A 21,479-nucleotide genomic window follows, 5' to 3' on the forward strand; every position below is an offset into this window, starting at 1 on the left:
CATTTCTCCCTTTTCATACGCAACTATATAAATTTGGTGAACAATGGAGAGCATGTGGAATAAAAATGAGAAAGCCTAAAGAAATGATACTTCAACTTCATTACTTCTAAATTTGGTTAGTGACTATATCACTACAATATACTGTATCCACTCAACTTTGGGGCCTAGATGATTGTTATTCATTTCATTCAACATTGTGTAATATATTTCATAGGTTCCATTGGAGTTCAGCCCACATGCGATTCAGCCCAAAGGATGGATGCCATGCAGAGTGTCTGAAGAAAGGAGGTACAGTAATGGTGGACTGGCTGGTGAGGTTATTTAATGTTTGTTTAAGAGAGGGTAGAGTGCTGGAGGACTGGAGGAGTGCCTGTATAGTTCCGCTTTACAAAGGAAAGGGGGACGAGTGTGAGTTACAGAGGGACCAGCTTGTTGAGTGTAGTTGGGAAGGCTTATGGGAGGGTCTTGATTCAGAGGATTAGGAGAGGAACAGAGGGAGTAATTGGTGAGGAACAGTGTGGTTTTAGGACAGGTAGGGGATGTGTAGATCAGAGTTTTGTGGTAAGACAGATATGTGAGAAAGCTATAGGAAAAGGTAAGGATGTTTTTTGGGCTTTTATGGATCTGGAAAAGGCTTACGACAGGGTAGACAGGAAGGCACTGTGGGAGGTATTGCAGATATATGGGATAGGAGGAAAGCTGTTAAGAGCAGTCAAGAGTTTTTATGAGAGTAGTAGAGCTTGCGTTAGGATTAGAAATGGAGAGAGTGAATGGTTTGAAGTAAAGGTGGGACTTCGTCAAGGATGTGTTATGTTGCCCTGGCTGTTCAATGTTTACATGGATGGGGTGGTGCGAGAGGTGAAAATGGAGAAAAGTGGGAGGTGAGCCAGTTGTTGTTTGCTGATGACACTGCGCTTGTAGCAGGATCAGAGGAGGGATTGAGGAAGTTAGTGACAAAGTTTGAGAAGGTGTGTGAAAGAAGGAAGCTGAAGATAAATGTGGGTAAAAGTAATGTGATGAGATGTACAAGGGGAGAGAGTGACAGTACGCTGGAAGTGAGCATAAAGGGTGAGAAACTGGAGGAAGTGGATAGTTTTAGATATTTGGGTGCAAATGTGACAGGAAAGGGAGGAGTGGTGGTGGAGGTAGAATGTAGATTGAGAGGAGCGAGTAAATGCCTTGGTGGATTAAAAAGTGTAATGAGAAATAGACATCTGGGAATGAATGCTAAGAGGAGGCTATATGAAGGAGTGATTATGCCAACAGCAATGTACGGGGCAGAAACATGGAACATGGGAGAGGAAGAGAGAAGGAGTTTGAATGTGTTTGAGATGAAATGTCTGAGAAGTATGATGGGGGTTACTAGGCTGGATAGAGTGAGAAATGAGGAGGTGAAGAGGAGAACAGGGGTGGAAAGGGAGCTGGGAGATAGGGTTGATGAAAGAGTATTAGGATGGTTTGGACACATGGAAAAAATGAGTGAAGAAAGATTAGTAAAATAAGTGTGGAAGGCAGAGGTGGAAGGAGTGAATGTGAGGGGGCGTCCCAGGATGAGCTGGATGGATGGGGTGAAAGGGGCTTTACAAAAGAGAGGAATGTCTGTTGAGGAAGGACGGGAGAGGACAGAAGATAGGGGTGAATGGAGAAGGGTTGTGTATAGATGAGGCTGTGATGCATTGAGGGGGAGTGAGTGGGGGATGGGGGTGAGGAAGTATGTATGAGAAAAAAAATTGACGCAGCTCGAAGGGATTTCTCCCCGTCTTCTCCTTTTCTGCGTGAGGGGACGGAGAGGGGGGTCGCCGAATTTATGAAGGGGCCTTGCTGTGGATGTGCTGTGTCTTGCGACACTGCTTCTGACCCAGGGCAGTGGACAGGATGCAGGGATGACCCATCGTCCAGGAGGTGCCAAGATAGGAGGGAGGGAGGAGGGTGGAGGGGAGTGGAATATATGGGAAATAAAATGGGTGGGAGTGATTTCTATGCCTTTTCTTTTTGGCTACCCCCGTCTAAGGGGAAAAAAGCCTTTGGTATATGTATGTATATCTATGTAGTATTCTTTTCATCCAGCACGGCTCCTCCTCGACGGCATATCCCCTCATCGTTCCCCGTCGTCCTGCCACCACCCATCGCGCCGGAGGGCCTTCGCGATTGCCTATGGCACTCGGTCCGGGACTCCGTCCTCCCCCATCAACTTGGTGAACCGGAGGCTAAGTTGCTGACGACGGAGGCCTCGACCAGACAAGACCTCGCCTCCACCATCTCGACCGTCACGGCAATCGCGATGATGAGGAACTGGCTGACGACGCTCGCCACGAGCTTCGAGGACTTCCCGCGGGAAGAGTTGAGGTGAGTGGGATACTTCAATCTACACAGAGGGTCCAGACCCGTCCTGGCGAGAGACGCTCAGGGAACGTCTTCACCCAGGACGAAGCCTCTTGACTAGCGCCCGAGGACGAGGTCGTTCGGAAACGACCTCGGCCTCGCATATATGTTGTTATACGTTCTACAATTGAACGATGTGACTTTACTACACCCTCCGGGGATCGGGATCCTCCCTGCACTACTAATTTGATTCTCGTGTTTTCTGTATACAGAGACACCCTGGTGGCACTCTCTACCGCGGCAGAGGGTATAGCCAACATGGCGTCATCAGCCCTACCCCCGGCAGCGAGGGCCTTCACCGCGGCTAGACTGGCAGCTCGTCAGTCTGCAGCGCGGTCGGCCCCGGAGATAGCTCGCCGGGGCGTGGTGAGGGCAGCTCCCCTTTCCCGCGGTCTGTTCGACCAGGAAGCGACAGACCGCGTCTTCGCTACGGTCCCGACTGTCCTCCAGATCCAACCACCCACCCAACCGAGACCTCGGCCCTTCCCTGCTCACAGATCCCACTCTCTATCCAGACACCCGCCCCCATACGTGCCCCAACAACAACAACAACAACAACAGCGGGCATACCGTCCACCACCCACAGGGAGGATCAACCAGCGCCCGCATCAGCAACAGCCCCAGACATTTCGGCACCAACAATCGCAACACCACACCTCCTCCCAACCCCAGAGGACCACCAACCAGCGACAACATCAGCAGCAACAACAGCAGAAGTTCAAGAGCTTCTGAAGGTCCCTAAGTGGGGTGTCTCCTGGGCTGGCACCACGCGTGGCCTGCGCACGGATGGGCCGCCAGGGTCATCCGCCAGGGACTCACCTGGCCTTGGGTGTCTCTCCCGGTGGGTCTCGTTACCTATATCCTCTGAGGGAACTGTTGTTGTGATATTCTTACATAATATGGATAGTAACTTGTCCCAGCCCTTCAGGCGGGGGTGGGGGGGGAATATACACTCTACTACCGATAGGCTGATTCCTTGTTCTTTCCTCCCACAGCCACTACGCCACCCTCCCGCGTCATCCAAGGTGTCCTCTTCAGTGCTGCCCCACGTGAGAGACATGAAGGAAAAAGGAATAGTGGAACCAGCGACAGGTCGGGTCTTTTTGCCCCGTCTCTTTACCGTACCAAAGAAAGACCCAGGGAAAACGAGACTGGTTATGGACCTGAGCGCACTGAACAAATTTTTGAAACCCCTGCGATTCAAGATGGTGTCCGTGGCTCAGGTCCGGTCAGTGCTCCGGGAGGGAGATTGGTTAGCGTCCCTGGATCTTCAGGACGCATATTGGCATGTCCCCATCCACCCCCGATATCGCCGGTTCCTGGCGTTCCAGGTGGGGAGGGAGACATATCAATTTACCAGACTCCCTTTCGGACTCTCGCTTGCCCCGAGGGTCTTCACGAAGCTAGCGAGAGTGGTAGGCGCACGCTTGGCGGAAGCAGGAGTCTCCACACTCATGTACCTGGACGACTGGTTGATACATTCGCCCACCGAGGAAGATGCATCAACCAGCGTCTCGGTGGCTCTGAGAGTCTTGGCGGAGATGAGATTCAAAGTAAACTGGGACAAATCTGCCCTCACCCCTCCACAAAAACTTCGTTGGCTCGGGATCGAGTGGGACACGATCAACGCCTCCCTGTCACTGGCTCCAGACAACGCTCTTCGGACACTCCGCTATGTCAGGAGGGCGTACTTCTCTCAAACGTTCTCCCGCCGTCAGTGGGAGGGCCTGTTAGGTTGCCTCAACTTCGCGGCCCCGGCCCTTCCACTGGGCCGCTGGAAACACTGACGGCTGACGCGAGAGGTCAACAGGAGCATCCCACTCTTCCCACGCGACCTTCCCAGGCCGGTACCCTCAGCACTCCACAGCTTGTTACGTCCCTGGATTCGGCCAGGGGCCCTACGCCAGTCAGTCCCATGGTCCCCGCCCCCACCTCGGATAACAGTGGCGACGGACGCCTCGGACATAGGGTGGAGCTTCCAGTCGAGCTGGGGACATCAAGCGTGCGGGGGATGGTCGGAAGAGAGAAGGTCACTACACATCAACCTTCGGGAGCTGATAGTGGTGAAAGAATGGCTCGAACGGCACCCCGAAATCTCCTACACGAGCGTCCGCTTCGATATGGACAATGTGACGGCAGTACAGTGTGTGCAGAGGCAAGGTACGGCCCGATCAGGTCCACTCCTGGCCCTGTCGGAAGACATATTCGCCGAGGCATCACGCAGGGCCATATCACTCTCGGCGAAGTATGTTCCGGGCAGGGAGAACGACTGGGCGGACGCTCTATCCAGGTTCCGGGAGACATCGGTGGAGTGGCAACTACGCCCACAAGTGTTCGAGTCGCTCTCCCTCCGCTACGGCACCCCGGAGGTGGACCTATTTGCCTCCCCGAGCACGACCCAGCTCCCCCTCTTCCTCACCTACAACCAAAGAACGATCTCGGCTCACTATGCAGCCCTCGCTGATCCGCTCTACTTCGGCATGAACATCAGAGTGCCACAGAGGGCGCGAACCCTCCTAATGAAGGGGATCCGCGCCTTGAGAGAGCCGAGACGTCAGCCGGTCCTAGCCTGGTCCTTGCATCGTGTTCTGCAGTACCTGACGTTCGAAGGGACCATCATGGAGGAGGAACACTTCCTTCAACGTGCCGTTTTTCTGCTCACCCTGGCTACGGGCTACAGGGCTTCACAGCTGGCGGCGATCACCCGCCACCCGTCCTTATCCAAACTGGAGGAGGACTGCTCAGCCCTAACCCTCTCTCCATCACCTACATTCCTAGTCAAGAATGAGCAGGCGGACGACATGATTGGCCCTCTCAGAATACCATCCTTCCTGGAGGAAGGAAACTCACACCCGCTGTGCCCGGACCGTGCGTTTAAAGACTACGTGGAACGCACGGAAGGGGTTTCCGAGGATCATCTCTTCTACAATTCGAAATCTAGGAACACCCTAACCCCGAGGTCCCTGGCGCGTCTACTTTGCCGCGTTATAGAGAAGGCCGACCCGGGCCATGCCCCCCACGCCCACAATATCAGAGGCCTCGCGGCATCGCTGGCGTTCCTCCGCACCCGCTCCACAGAGGACCTCGGGGCCTGGGCATCAGCAACTTCCTTCAGGACATGGTATCTCTACCACTCGATCAGCCCTGTCCCATGTGTCGCCATGGGAACGGCTCCACCCCTCTCATCGCAAAAGGGGGGGGGGGCAAAGGGCGACCGAAGGGTAGGGGAAGGCCCAGGAACCGCTGAGCAGGATACAATTTTCTACATAGAATTTACGCACTATGTAAATTGTACAATATTGTTCATAACAAATATATATATATATATATATATATATATATATATATATATATATATATATATATATATATATATATATATATATATCTTCTCACTCACCTTCTCACCAGACGCCTGGTAGGCCTGTCAGCCGCTGAGTCCCGATGAACGATTTTCCTCCATTCTTGTCGGTTCGCAAAGGTCTCTTCTCTCTCAATTTCAGTCAGGCTACTTCCCCTCGCCGCCAGTGCTTCCCCAACTCCTTCAACCCATCTCTTCCTTGGTCTTCCCACAGGTCTTCTTCCTTGAGGTCTATATTCCAGATATTTTCTCGGTAACTGGTTCTCGTTCATTCTTTGCACATGTCCATACCATCTTAGCTTGCTTCTCTCCACCATCTCCAAAATTGATACAACTCCCAGCTCTCTTCTTATATCATTCTTCAACCTGTCTCTCCTAGTCACTCCTTTAATCATTCTCAGAACCCTCATCTCTGCAGCCTGTATCTTTGATCTTGTTCTGCTTGTCAATGTCCAGGCTTCTGATCCATAAGTCAGTATAGGTCTTAATATGGTGTTGTATATTGTTGTTTTACATTTTCTGGGGATATTTTTGTCTTTCAGTAGTGGATATAGCATGCTTATATTTGAATTGTATTTACATATTCTATTGTTTAGTTCTATGTCATGTCTATTTTCTTTTTCAAAACAAACTCCAAGATACTTAAAGTTGGTTACCTGCTTTAATCTCTCACTCCCCACCCCCACGTCCACTTCCACATTTCTTCTACCAACATACATAACTTCAGTTTTGTTTACATTTATTTCCATTTCCCTTGTTCTCAGCGTATTTTCCCATCTGTTCATTCCATTCTGTAGTTGTTGTTCATTGTCAGTGATAACTGCTATATCATCTGCATAAGCAAATGTGATTTCATTGTCGTCATCGCATATTTCTTTCATACATCTGTCCATATATATAATAAAGAGCAGCGGCGATATGACACCACCCTGCCTCACACCTGTTCTCACTTCGAACCATTCGCTCTCCATATCTCTTCCTCTAACTTTACTCATTGTCTCATGTAATATGCTTTTTATTGCCCTTTTTAGTTTACCAGGTATTCCATACTTTTCATGTCCCAATGCTTCCCACAGTTTCTTCCTAGGTACACCTGTCAAAAGCTTTCTCCATATCAATGAATACAGCATATTTATCCTTATTCCATTCCCAGTCTTTTTCCAGAAGTAGTTTCATAGCAAATATAAGATCTACTGTTCCTTTTCCAGGCCTAAAGCCATGTTGCCACTTCCCAATTTTTTCCTCTACCAGTCCTCTGAGTCTCTGTTCCAGCACTCTTTCATAAATTTTTCCAGCGTGTGAAAGCAGATATACCTCTATAGTTTTCACATCTTGTCTTATCTCCTTTCTTATATATTAGGCACACTATAGCTCTCCTCCAGTCATCTGGGACCCTCCCCTACTCCCACGCTATGTTGAAAATTCTCCTTAGCCATGTCACCCCCACATCATCCAGTGCTTTAAATATTTCACTTGGGATTCCATCTTCACCCGTTGCCTTTCCATTTTCTATTTTCTTAATTGCATTAATTACTTCCTCTCTCGTAATCTCATCCATTTCCCCATAATTTCCATTGTTTACCACCTCTTCATGCACTAGATTTTCATCATTCTCCCTTATAAAATCCTCCACATTTAATAACCCTTCAAAATATTGCATCCATCTTTGACAAATATGTTCCGGCTCAGTAAGAAGCTCTTCCCCATCTGCACTTTTCAAGGCTCCTGTCATTGAATTCTCTCCTTTTCTATAATTTTTGGCCATGCTATATAGGAGCTTTTTGACTCCATCGAAATCTTCCTCCAGTTGCTCCCCAACACGTTCCCATGCTTCTCTCTTAGCCTCTCTTTTAATCTGTTCTGCTGCATTTCTAGCATATAGTTGGCTGTCTTCTATTTGTTTCGTTTTCATCCACTTTCGGAAACACCTCATCTTCAGTCCAACTGCTTGTCTGACTTCTTCTGTCCACCATATTGTAGTTTTCTTTTTGGTATTATCATGTATTTTTACTTGGATTGTTTCCTCAGCTATGTCTTTTATCGTCGTCTTCATTTTCCCCCACTCAGTTTCCACATCCTCACACACACCATTTGGCAATTTCTCCTCCCCTCCACCTTGTTTTTCAATTCTCTCAAGCATTCTTCATTTTTTAGATTTTCAAGGCAATATCTTTTCCCCTTTCTTCCTCTGTTCCTCTTTGGTGTCTTTAATTTGACCTTTCCGATCACCATTCTGTGATCAGAATCCATTGATACTGAGGGAATTGCCCTTACATCTAAAAATATGTTCTTGTTGGTTACGATTAGATCAATCATCGACTTATTCGTATATTCTCCTCTTCCGCTATTCCACTGATACCATGTCCACTTGTGGGATTCCTGGTGTTTGTAAAATGTATTCATAATTGATAAGTCATTTATCACACAGAAATCTAAAACTCTTTCCCCATCTAAGTTTCTATCTCCAATACCAAACTCCCCCAGGACTCCCCTCATTCCTTCTCTGTTTCTGCCAACATGTCCATTCATATCTCCCATTATTATTACTGTTTTTCTCGTATCTGCATCCATATCATATAGATATTGGAGTCTTTCGTAAAATTCATCCTTCTCCTGATTTGGACGTCCCTGTTGTGGAGCGTACACCTGTATCAGCCTAAGTTCTGTTTCCTTTAATTTGATGATAACATCTATCATTCCTTCGCTCTCATAAGAAACCCCTAATATCCTATCTGACATTTCTGGGGTCAGTAAAAAGGCCACACCGTACATCGAATCCTCTCTTCCCTTCCATATTAAATGATAGTTCTCGTGTAAAACCTTTCTTCCTTCATTTTTTATCCTCGTCTCGCAGCAACCCAGGATATCAAGATTTCTTTCCTTCATCAATGTAACCATTTCTTCCTCTTTGTCTTTGATGGTTGAGACATTTAGAGTGGCAATCCTGATCTTCCTATACCTTTTCCTCCTCCCATTTAGTCCAAGTTCGTGTCCAGGTCGTAGCCGAAAAGTCCGTCCATTTCGAGGCTCAGTTTGCGTATCGTGAGCTTTTCTTGTTTTAAATGCCAGCTTACTAGGCCTGTCGCACAACCCTCCTCTTTTATCCGGGCTTGGGACCGGCATGTATACATACATACATACATACATATATATATATATATATATATATATATATATATACATTCATATACTGTATATACATATATGTATATATATATATATATATATATTTATACATATATATATATATATTGGTATAAGTACTTGATGCTTCTTTTCTCCTCTCTACTGAGTGATAAAATTAATAAGTCTCCCATACGAGAGACGCACGTAATAACGGCTTGAGCCCTGTCCTCGACTAAAATTTGGGCTTCACCTTCTCCTCCCACCTATCCTCGTCTCATGCATAGCTTCACTGTGCAGGTTTCTTTTCAGCCGATAACAATTTCTTTGTCGCGGCTCCTGCCGCTTAAATTGTTTTTATCGGCTTAAGAAACCTGCACAGATTTAGGGTCCCTCCCTCCTCCCATAGGCGAATTCTTTAGTTCTCATTATTAAAGTGAAGTAGACGGTTGACTAGCCTTCCAAGAGTGAGGGGTAGGTGGGGTTGTCGACGCATGCGCTACCTGCACAGAGCCGGGAATTTTAAATTTCCGATGATTTGTGTGGAATGTCCAACCACACTCTCCCTTCCGGAAGTGGCCATTTTGGCCAGGAGTGTGGTAGGGGATTACCGCTATAGCTTCACTGTGCAGGTTTCTTAAGCCGATAAAAACAATTTAAGCGTCAGGAGCCGCGACAAAGAAAATGTTACATTCACTAAGTTAGACTTACAACGTGCATATCTGCAGATTCCTGTAGCTGAACAAGACATTCCTAAGACTGCGATATGCACGCCATTTGGTTTATTTGAATTCTTGTACATGCCCTTTGGATTGAAAAATGCCGGAGCCACATTTCAGCGCTTTATAGATACCCTCTTAACTAACGTAAACAACACGTTTACGTACCTTGATGATTTACTGATTGCTAGTGAGACCCTTGAAGAACATATTTCAGATGTTCAAACTGTTCTTACCATTTTGGCTCAGCATAACATGCGACTTTCTCTTGACAAATGTCAATTTTTCAAGTCAAACCTTACCTTACTCGGTTACGAGATTAGATCACAAGGGATTAAGCCACTTAAAGACCGTACCCCGGCCATTTCCGATTTCCCTCTGCCTCAGTCTTCACAGGCTTTGCGCCGTTTCATGGTTATGATAAATTTTTTTCGACCCATGATTCCTAATTTTGCAACCGTAGCCTATTCCCTTACTGAGCTTCTTAAAGAATATCCTTCTAAGTGTCTCACTTGGACTGACGCAGCAAAGGACTCCTTCAATAATTTGAAGCAAGCCTTACTGGACTGTCCAACCTTAGCTTACCCTTCCCTAATACAGACAAACTGTGTGGTTTGGCACTTACCACAGTGGAACACACAGTACTTTTGGTAGGAGTTTATTGCGTAGGTCTACACACAAGTATGGCAGGAAGTAATCTGTCACAATCGAATGCTTGGGGTATCATGACGCGCCCGTGCCCTATTTCCTGATACGTTGTTGCCAGGCGGGAAAAAGATTAGGCAAAACAATACATACAAACATCTCTAGGCATATACATAGGAATATACAGAAACAAGAGAACAATTACATATACTGAGGAATATGCATGCAAGATGGTTGAGGGTAACATATGTTTAATACCTTAATGCTATGAGACGTACAATTGGCATAAACGCATACGCCTGTTGCGTACGCCTTATGACGTATATATAATCGGCTATATAATTATGTATAGGGCGCTTACATAATGTAATGACTACATAGGGTTATTTATACAAAACATTTACAATAAATATATGTTGATATTAAGTACCCATGTATAATAAAGAAGTGTTACATATACAATAAAGGAGACACATATACAATAAAGGAGACACATATACAATAATTAAGGAAGGAAGGGCTTGCCACAGACACTTCCAAGCATCTCAAGAAATTCTAAAAAACTTCACATCTGAGAAGGTTTATGGCAACTTTTCTACTCCTGAAAGTGAAAAGGAGGTGGATGATCTTAATCTGGAACTTTTTCTATGAGGTATGAATAATATTACAGTTTATGTGTGTTGGCATTTTTTTTTTTTTCGTTTTTTAGAATGGTTTGGTATATTTTTGGCTTTTTTTCATGCTTTTTACCTTACAGTTAAATTTTCATCTAGCAACCTTTGTCTCAATCAAGGGTTTGTACATGCATATTAACCAATATCTAGTATTCTCTTCTTAGAGGTATCCATATACAATTTCAAGTAAACACTACGATTGAGGGCTTCTACAAAATTTTCTACGTCGTAGGACGTTCCAAACGGCAGCAACCAACCAATCTTCAACTTACACTGAGGCCAACTTCCTTAGATGAATATAAATTATTCACATTTAGTTACTACTGCTATACTTATATAAATAATCTTTATTATAAACAGTATTTTGTCAGTTATATAATTCAAAATTTACACATTTTGATTGTTTATTAAAAGTTATAATATGTTTACTATTCATATTATCATCTTAATCATACAATAAAAATCCATTAAGTAATATTTTGTAAGGGGTGACTTTAATTTCTTAAATTTTACCGTTTTCTTGTGTATCATTTTGGTTTGCCTATAACGAAGTTTCATATATTAAATTATTCAACTCTTTCCTAGTAATACATATAAATGTAAACAAAATATCTGAAAGTATTTACCATCGTAATTCTATTTGATTTTAACTTAAATACTATTAATTTGGTTGCAGTTATTATATTCTAGTTACAGTTGTTGTTCAGTTGTTAATATCTTTCATTCATAATAACGAAAATATATAATATACTTGCAATCTATAATAACACTAGTAATAATAATAATAATAATGATAAGTTTATTTGGCAATGAATCAATATAAATGAAGTGCAAATAATGAAAAGAATAACACCTCATGCAATCACAACATCATACATATACGACCATTCTCCATTCATCCCTGTCTTCTGTCCTCTCCCATCCTTCCTCAACAGACATTCCCCTCTTCCCCAAAGCCCCCTTCACCCCATCCATCCACCTCATCCTAGGACGTCCCCTCATGTTCACTCCCTCCACATCTGCTTTCCATACCTCTTTTACTAGTCTTTCTTCACTCATTCTTTCCATGTGTCCAAACCATCCTAATATTCTTTCATCAACCCTATCTCCCAGCTCCTTTTCCAACACTGTTCTCCTCCTCACTTCCTCGTTTCTCACTCTATCTAGCCTAGTAGCCCCCATCATACTTCTCAGACACCTCATCTCAAAGACATTCAAACTCCTTCTCTCTTCTTCTCTTATGTTCCATGTTTCTGCCCCATACAGTGCTGTTGGCACAATCACTCCTTCATATAGTCTCCTCTTAGCATTCATTCCCAAATGTCTATTCCTCATTACACTCTTTAATCCACCAAGACATTTACTCGCTTCTCTCAATCTACATTCTACCTCCACCTTCACTCCACCTTTTCCTGACACATTTGCTCCCAAGTATCTAAAACTATCCACTTCCTCCAGTCGCTCTCCCTTAACGCTCACTTCCAGTCTACTGCCACTTTCACCCCTTGTACATCTCATCACCTTACTTCTACCCACATTTATCTTTAGCCTTCTTCTATCACATACTCTCCCAAACTCTGCCACCAACTTTCTCAATCCCTCCTCTGGTCCTGCCACAAGCGCAGTGTCGTCCGCAAACAGCAGCTGGCTCACCTCCCACTTTTCTCCATTTTCTTTAACCATCTCCAATCCCTTGCCCACTACCCTTGCATTTACCGCTAGCACTACCCCATCCATGTATAAGTTGAACAGCCAGGGCGACATAACGCATCCTTGACGAAGTCCCGCCTTTACCTCGAACCACTCACTCTCTCCATTTCTAATACTGACACAAGCTCTACTACTCTCATAAAAACTCTTGACAGCTCCCAGCTTTCCTCCTATCCCGTATATCTGCATAACCTCCCACAATGCCTTTCTGTCTACCCTATCATAAGCCTTTTCCAGATCCATAAAAGCCCAAAAAACATCCTTCCCCTTTCCTATAGCTTTCTCACATATCTGTCTTACCACAAAGATCTGATCTACACAACCTCTACCTGTCCTAAATCCACACTGTTCCTCACCAATTATTCCTTCTGTTCTTCTCCTAATCCTCATCAGCTGGGAAGCTCAGTGCATTTTTTTTTTTTTTACAAATAAATAAATAGATAAATAAGTAAACAAACAAACAAATAAATAAATAAATGAATAAAAAAAATGGAATTAGATTGTTCAGCTTTTGATCAGCAGTCGCTTATGCAAGGGTTCAAATCCCAGCCACGATTAGGCGTCAGGTTGTGTCATCCAGGTGCGCACCACGTGGTTTGTATAATACTCCCTCTTCAAAGTTGTCATAACTTCAGAGGGCGTCCCGCCCGCAAGAATTGAGTGTCGTTGACGTCGAGGTAGGCCGGTTTCAAACGGTCGATGGAGACCCATTCTGGTTCGCCGGAGGTACAGATGCGTAAAGTCTTGTCTTTCCGTTCGAGGACGAGGTGATGATCCGTGTAGGGTCACGTGAGCAGTGGTGTATGTGTGTGTGCGTCAGTCCACAGGAAGAAGTGCGTCAAGGTGTGGAGGTCCTTTGGGACCTTGACCTCCCGGTGATGTGTCAGCACACATGGGGTGAATTTACCAAGTGTTTGTCGCAGCTGCTGCAGGTCCTCGGGAGACTCCTATTGTGGGGGGGGGGGTCTTTTCCCACTTTCACCTCTGTCACCCCTTGTTATCACTGCCTGTGTTAACCACTATTACCTCTATTGCCACTGTTAGTCATGTTGACTCTTGTAGCACCTGTGGTCCTCACTTATGGATATAGCAACACTCAATTCTTTTAGTTATATATTCTGTGCAAGAGATTTATTTTGATTTGATTTGATTTTTCATTCTATTTGTTTATTATTATTATTTATCTTTCTTCGGTTCTTATACAGCGTGCTCCAAAGGAATCCCCCGAGAGCACGTATGCAAGCTCCTTCGTGAGTTTTGCAGTGACATGGGGATTTTTTAGTCCAATGGTCTTTAACTTTATATTTAAGATCCTCCTCAAAGGGCGTGTTTTTACAATCGCGAACCAATTTAATTTTCTTCTCCTCCACCCTTTCACCAATCAGATTCGTTGTTACAAGTCCATATGGTAATATTGTTTTCTTAAAATCATATCGAGTCTGCATAATTCTCAATTAGGTTACAAAGGAATGTTATGTCAGCAATACACTAGAGCCCCCTGCAAATGTTTATAAACAAGGCGGAAAGGTGGACTTGGGCAACCCGCTCGCTCGCTATATTGTTAATAAACAACATACATATAAAATGTAACACCCGTCTCTTACTTTCTTTTTTTTCTTTCTACCAGCCTCTTACTGGACTCAGCAGCTACCACTCAGTCGTTCCTCTTGCAGGGCTCCGACATACTGCAATTTTATGCCGATAAGTGTTGAATAGTTTTTGATGACTTCATCCTTCTGATTACAGTAATGGTGTTAAAGCAGCAACAAGTAAGGAGGAGAAAAGAACAATTAAGAAAATAACATTGTTATTAGAAGAGCTGTTTAGGTTCGATTTCAGTTGCTGTTTTCTTGTTTTTAAAGGTGGTGAATTTTCTGGTAAGGTAAAGTAGATATCTGTGAGGATTTATGCACCTAATTAAGGGTGCATAATGATATGTTCCTTATTGTGATGGTGCTCAAGTTTTGGTCTCAATACCCTACGTGTTACGAACATTTTAGTAGTATTAGCCAGTAACGTGCACAGACATTGCAAGGGGCAGGTTGTTTTGGGCTGGAAATGGGCACTTCACTTTTTTGTATTATTCGTATATGGCAACTATCCGGTAGGGTGCAACACCATTTTCCACATAATAATTTCTGAATGGTAATGAAATGGAAAAAGCCCGTGGGAAATAAGTTTTCATTCATTTTATATATTTTTGTGAAGGGCACTTTTGGGGCACAGGGCAAATGGGGAAGGTGCTCGGGCACCACCAAACCCCCCCCCCCCCTCTGCACGGGCCTGGTATTCAGCGGCGGCGCCAGGAATTTTTAGTTGGGGAGGCTAAGGGGGGGCTGAGCAAATTTTTTGGGGGCTAATAGTAATATGATAATACACATATATTATCCTCATTTCAGAAGGGGAGGGGGTTAATGGTAGGGCTAGCACTGATGGCTGACAAATCTTTAGCCCTGGCAATTAAAAATTCCACTTAATAAAATTATTTCAATGAGTGTTTTAAATTTTCAATTTGCTCATTTCAGTTGGGGGGGCTAAGGGGGGGGGCTGGCCACTTTTTGGGGGGGCTAAGGCCCCCCCCCCCTGCTGGTATTAGCAAATCTATAATAATGTTTATGTGTCATATGTGTACTGATTGGTATTACTCATGACTGTCTCTGCTCTCTTTAACCCCTACGTATGTTGTCTATGTAACTTAGTGTAGAAAAACAATCTAATGAGGACCACATTGGAAATAAGCTTACATGCTTTTTGTGTTATCCTCGGCAAGTGTAATTGTTATTTCGAACTATGTGTTATTCTTTTCATTATCTGCACTTCATTTATATTGATTCATTGCCAAATAAACCTATCATTATTATTATTACTAGTGATATTATAGATTGCAAGTATATTACATATTTTCGTTATTATGAATGAAAGATATTAACAACTGTAACTAGAATATAATAACTGCAACCAAATTAATAGTATTTAAGTTAAAATCAAATAGAATTACGATGGTAAATACTTTCAGATATTTTGTTTACATTTATATATATTACTAGGAAAGAGTTGAATAATTTAATATATGAAACTTCGTTAAAGACAAACCAAAATAATACACAAGAAAACGGTAAAGTTTAAGAAATTAAAGTCACCCCTTACAAAATATTACTTAATGGTTTTTTTATTGCATGATTAAGATGATAATATAAATAGTAAACATATTATAATTTTTTATAAACAATCAAAATGTGTAAATTTTGAATTATATAACTGACAAAATACTGTTTATGGTAAAGATTATTTATATAAGTATAGCAGTAGTAACTAAATGTGAATAATTTATATTCACCTAATGAAGTTGGCTTTAATTTTATTTGAAGAATGGTTGCTGCTGTTTGGAACGTCCTACGACGTAGATAATTTTGAAGAAACCCTCATTCGTAGGGTTTACTTGATATGATATATGAATACATCTAATAAGAATATACTAGATATTGAGTGATACACATGTACAAACCCTTGATAGAGACTGGGGTTGGCAGATGAAAATTTAACTGTAAGGTAAAAAAAGCATTGAAAACATATATATACTGTATATACCAAACCATTCTAAAAAACGAAAAAAAAAAAAAAAATGCCAACACATATAAACTTTAATATTATTCATACCTCATAGAAAAGGTTCCAGATTAAGATCATCCACCTGCTTTTCACTTTCAGGAGTAGAAAAGTTGCCATAAACCTTCTCAGATGTGAAGTTTTTTAGCATTTCTTGAGATACTTGGAAGTGTTTGTGGCAAGCCCTTCCTTAAGTATTGTATATATTTATTGTATATGTGTCTCCTTTATTGTATATGTAACACTTCCTTATTATACATGGGTACTTAATAACAACATATATCTATTGTAAATGTTTTGTATAAATAAGCCTATGTAGTCATTATATTATATAAGTGCCCTATACATAATTATATAGCCAATTATATATACGTCATTAGGCGTACGCTACAGGCGTATGCGTCTGTGTCAATTGTACGTCTCATAGCATTAAGTTCTGAAGAGAGAAGACTGAAATCTACACTATTTGTGGCTATAAGAAAGCCTCGGAATGATATAGGCTTCTCCTACAACTAATTATGATTGGCTATGATTCTTTCTGTATGCCACAAGTGACCAGTGGGAAGACATGTCTTTTTCGTAAACATCTTACCACGTGCCCATTATAGATTTGCAACATCAGCAAGACAGATACCAATATATCAGTATTTCTGCATTACAAGCAGTGTACATGCTTCAAATTGGTGATTCGAGTTTAATTCTTAGTCGGTCTCCAGTCTTGAAAGTGTATATTGTGGAGAGTTTATACACGAGATTAGAAAACTGTGTATGTGAAATGTTCTTTCCAGTATTGTAGTTGTACTTTATAAATTCTGTGATACTGATTCTTTTTTGCGGTTTATATAGATACTTAAGCAACCCAGCCATGTCATCGAAGAATTGGAAAACTTCTTATGATAGTAATAGGAAATATAACAGCAACTGGGAGAAAACATTTGTATGGCTTAAAAAAGCTAGTGATGGTACTGAATCAGCATACTGCAAATTATGCCACTGTAACATTTCTTCAAGATTGAGAAATTTGCAAAACCATGAAAAGTCAGAGAAGCATAAAAAAAGAGTACCAGTGAAAGGACAGATGCAACTGAATATCACAACTGTACCAAATCAGAAAAAGATATGGGTAACAAAATTAAAGCTGCAGAGCTGAATTTGGCTGTAAGTACAATTTGCCATATTGCAATACGCGCAGTTGACCACAACAGTAAAATAATTGCTGAATTTGGACAAGGTAGTACGCTAGAGCGCATAAAATTGCATAGATCAAAATGTTCATGTTTGATCAAAAGTGTTACTTCTGCTCTGAAAGCTGAACTAATTAGTGATTTTCAAAACAAGAAATATTCCTTGATTGTGGATGAGTCTACAGATGTTCCCACACATAAACAACTGTGTATTTTGATTAGATTCTTCAGTGATGTGGCAAAGGAAATTGTGACTGGATATTTATTTAGGGTTTATTTCCAATAGTTGATGCTACAGGTGAAAATCTATTCAATTTAATTGATAATGAAATTAAAAATTGTGGTCAGAATCTTGGAAACTGTATTGGGTTTGCATCTGATGGTATATCTAACATGGTTGGATGCAATAACTCTTTATGGTCTAGGCTTAGAAATGCATCTCCTTCCTGCATACAGCTCAAATGCACATGCCATTCTCTAGCACTATGCATTCAGTATGCACTAGACAAGCTACCTGGAAATGTTGGCTACATGAAGGACCTAACTGGCTTCGTAATAGTGAGTTACGACGAGAAGCATACAAAGAGTTGTTTCAGATAATGAATACGGTTCCAGATTCACAGCCAGCACAGACTGCAGCTCCTCTCCCATTCGAAAAGCCTTCTTCTACTCGGTGGCTCGTACGTGGAAAGGTTTTATTTAACATATTGATGAACTGGGAAGAACTTAAGGCATATTTTTCTTGTGTAAGCCCTGGCAATGCTACAGTCGGTGCAAAGTTTAAAGTAAGGCAACTTAGAGAATTGTTCTTGGACCACAAAAACCAATTATACTTTCAGTTTGCCACACCAATTGTCAAGGAGTTTGAGAGACTGAATTCTGTTTTTTCAAAAAACAAAAGCTGACCCTCATGACCTCTACAAATGTTTTTTTACATGAATATAGTCTTCAAAGCAGATTATTTGATGGCAAAGGGCATAAAAGAAACCTTGAACAGATTGATTTTGGTATTAGATTTGAGTGAAATGTGAAAAATATCTAAAGCAGAAAAACAACAGCATTGAGGCTTGTTTAGAAATAAAAATTGTTAAAGAAAGATGCATGTCAATACTAGAAGCTCTCAATCAGTTTACACATAGACTTCCTTCAGCAAAAAATATCTTCAAAAGTTGATCAAACTTGAGCCCTGCTATCATTCTAAACCAATTTTCAAGACCAACCTTTTCAGAAATGCCTTTCACTCATATAGCAGGAGAAAACACAAGTATCATTGAAGAACAGTATCGAAAACTTCCTTTTGAAAATTGGAAAGAAAAAGCTCCTTTCACTACAATTGGAGTACCTTGAGACACTGAACAATTCTGGGTGGGTGTTCTTCAACATCAGTCATTTAAAGAGCTGGCCACCTTTGCTCTTATAGCTGTCTAATAACTCCAGTCAGTAATACTGTAGTTGAAAGAATTTTTTCACTTGTAGCATCTATTAGAACAAAGGCTCGACAGAGAATGCAGCTAGATCTTCTTGATGCAATTGTGAGAATAAGAGCAAGTTATTGCTCAGTGGCAAATGTTGCAGACATGTGGCAAGCCCTTCCTTACTTAATTATTGTATATATCTATTGTATTATATGTATCTCCTTTATTGTATATGTAACACTTCTTTATTATACATGGGTACTTATTATCAACATATATTTATTGTAAATGTTTTGTATAAATAAGCCTAATGTAGTCATTACATTATATAAGTGCCCTATACATAATTATATAACCGATTATATATACGCCATTAGGCGTATGCTACAGGCGTATGCGTCTATGCCAATTGTACGTCTCTTAGCATTAATGTATTAAATATATGTTACCCTCAACCATTTTGCATGCATATTCCTCAGTATATGTAATTGTTCTCTTGTTTCTGTATATTCTTATGTATCTGCCTAGAGATGTTTGTATGTATTGTTTTGCCTAATCTTTTTCCCGCCTGGCAACAATGTATCAGAAAATAGGGCACGGGCGCGTCATGATGCCCCAAGCATTCCCTTGTGACAGAGTACTTCCTGCCATACTTGTGTGTAGACCTACGCAATAAACTCCTACCAAAAGTACTGTGTGTTTGGCACTTACCACAGTGGTGACCCCGGAGTGACAGTGCCCAAGTGACACCTAATACCCAGTGCTCCGTACCTAAGTGATTTAGGAAGGAAGGGATTGCCACAGACACTTCCAAGCATCTCAAGAAATGCTAATAAAATCACATCTGAGAAGGTTTATGGCAACTTTTCTACTCCTGAAAGTGAAAAGGAGGTGGATGATCTTAATCTGGAACCTTTTCTATGAGGTATGAATAATATCAGAGTATATATGTGTTGGTTTTTTCTTTTTTATTGGCGTTTTTTTTAGAATGGTTTGGTATATTTTTTGCTTATTTTCAATGCTTTTTAACTTACAGTAGTGCTGGGCAAATATCGCTAATTTCAGTACCGGAATTACCGGTAAACAACAACGCCCTTACCGGTACTTTACTGGTAAAAGACTCGTGAGGTAGTAGTGATGTCTCAAGTTCGAATCGCCTTTATGACTTAAATCTTGAAACAAATTTCATCCTACTATGATGTGTAGTCACAACTCAAGTTTTGTAACGTCGTCATTATATATATATATATACATATGTATATATATATATATATATATATATACATATGTATATATATATATATATACATACATATGTATATATACACATATGTATATATATGCATATATATACATATATATATATGTATATATATATATATATATATATATATATATATATATATATATATATATTTATATATATGGGTCTTTTCCGTTTGGCGACGCAGAATTTTTCGATGAAACTTTCACAATTAATATAGTTTCGTATGCTGATCACATAAATAACATTAATTTTATTGAGAAATTAAAAAAGTGCCGGGAAAAACGGTTTTAATGGTAAAAAATTATCGAGACCTTAGCGGTACATACTTGCTTAATGGTAAAAGCTTAACCGGTAAAATTAGCGGGACACTGGGTCCGTCAATACCGACAAGCCGATACGCGCTTACAGAGACCTTAGCGGTACACCCCTTAATGGTATTTTATCGGTAAATTTAGCGGCACACTGGGCCCAAGATCTAAGAATATAAGGTCTAACCACTTCCGACCGAATTTCGAGGGAGTTGGCGCAGCGGGCCCGTGAACGTCACCTGGCTAATCAAAGTGGGGTTGGCGGGTCCTATAGCTGTCAGTTGAAGCTGGTGCATCGTTTGGGAAAGACTTTGCCTTCGCTCGCACCGCTCCACGCAATTAGTTATATTCTGACAAATATTATATAAAATATATATATAAATATATATAAAATATTATAGTTCCTGTCTATATATATGAATATATATGATATATAATATATATATAAAATATTATAGTTCCTGTCTTCCTTGGCGTTTCACAGTTTTCTTCAGTGTTTCACAAAGAGAAAATGGACCCAGCCTAATGACGTCAGATGCTGCGCAGAAGAATTCAAACGGTCTGACCTGTATATTTAGACCTTGACTGGGCCCGTCAATACAGCCAAGCCGAGACGCGCTTACCGAGACCTTAGCAATACACTCCTTAACGGTATTTTACCGATAAAGTTAGCGACACACTGGGCCCGTCATGCTGTCAGTACCGCTAAGCCGAGACGCGCTTACCGAGACATTAGCGGTTCGTCCCTTAACGGTATTTGACCGGTAAAGTTTGCGGCACACTGGGCCCGTGCCGGCAGTCCGTCACTCAGTACCATCAAGGGAAGACGTGCTTACCGCTCTCTGAGTGTTATGGTATAGCTTATCAAGTTATCGGTTAACGGAACCTTACCGGTAAAGTACCGTTAAGTTTGTTACCGATAAAACCGGTAACTTTACCGGTATCTGTCCATCACTACCTTACAGTTAAAATTTCATCTGGCAAACCTAATCTCAATCAAGGGTTACAAGGAAACTTAATCACCATCTAAAACCAATAGGTTAGAAAATTTCATATATAATTCTTGTTAACCCTTCCAAGTAGGG

At 41.8% G+C, this 21,479-nt stretch overlaps 1 protein-coding gene across 1 annotated transcript; it reads left to right on the top strand.

Moving 5' to 3' along the window:
• Positions 1–3,118: 3,118 nt before the first annotated feature.
• On the top strand, positions 3,119–5,095 carry LOC143033797 (uncharacterized). Its single transcript, XM_076199293.1, has 2 exons — positions 3,119–3,223; positions 3,378–5,095. The coding sequence occupies exons 1-2, from the start codon at positions 3,169–3,171 to the stop codon at positions 4,844–4,846; spliced, it is 1,524 nt and encodes a 507-aa protein (XP_076055408.1). The 5' UTR covers positions 3,119–3,168; the 3' UTR covers positions 4,847–5,095.
• The last annotated feature ends 16,384 nt before the right edge of the window (positions 5,096–21,479 follow it).

The sequence above is a fragment of the Oratosquilla oratoria genome, chromosome 16, assembly GCF_046742065.1.
Source record: "Oratosquilla oratoria isolate Oo_2021 chromosome 16, ASM4674206v1, whole genome shotgun sequence".
NCBI lineage: Eukaryota > Metazoa > Arthropoda > Malacostraca > Stomatopoda > Squillidae > Oratosquilla > Oratosquilla oratoria.

Bases quoted from the DNA above. Each gene is read 5' to 3' on its own strand.
- LOC143033797 (XM_076199293.1), top strand. From the start codon at position 3,169: ATGGGCCGCCAGGGTCATCCGCCAGGGACTCACCTGGCCTTGGGTGTC. The intron at 3,224-3,377 runs GTGGGTCTCGTT...TTCCTCCCACAG, and splicing joins GGCCTTGGGTGTCTCTCCCG to CCACTACGCCACCCTCCCGC.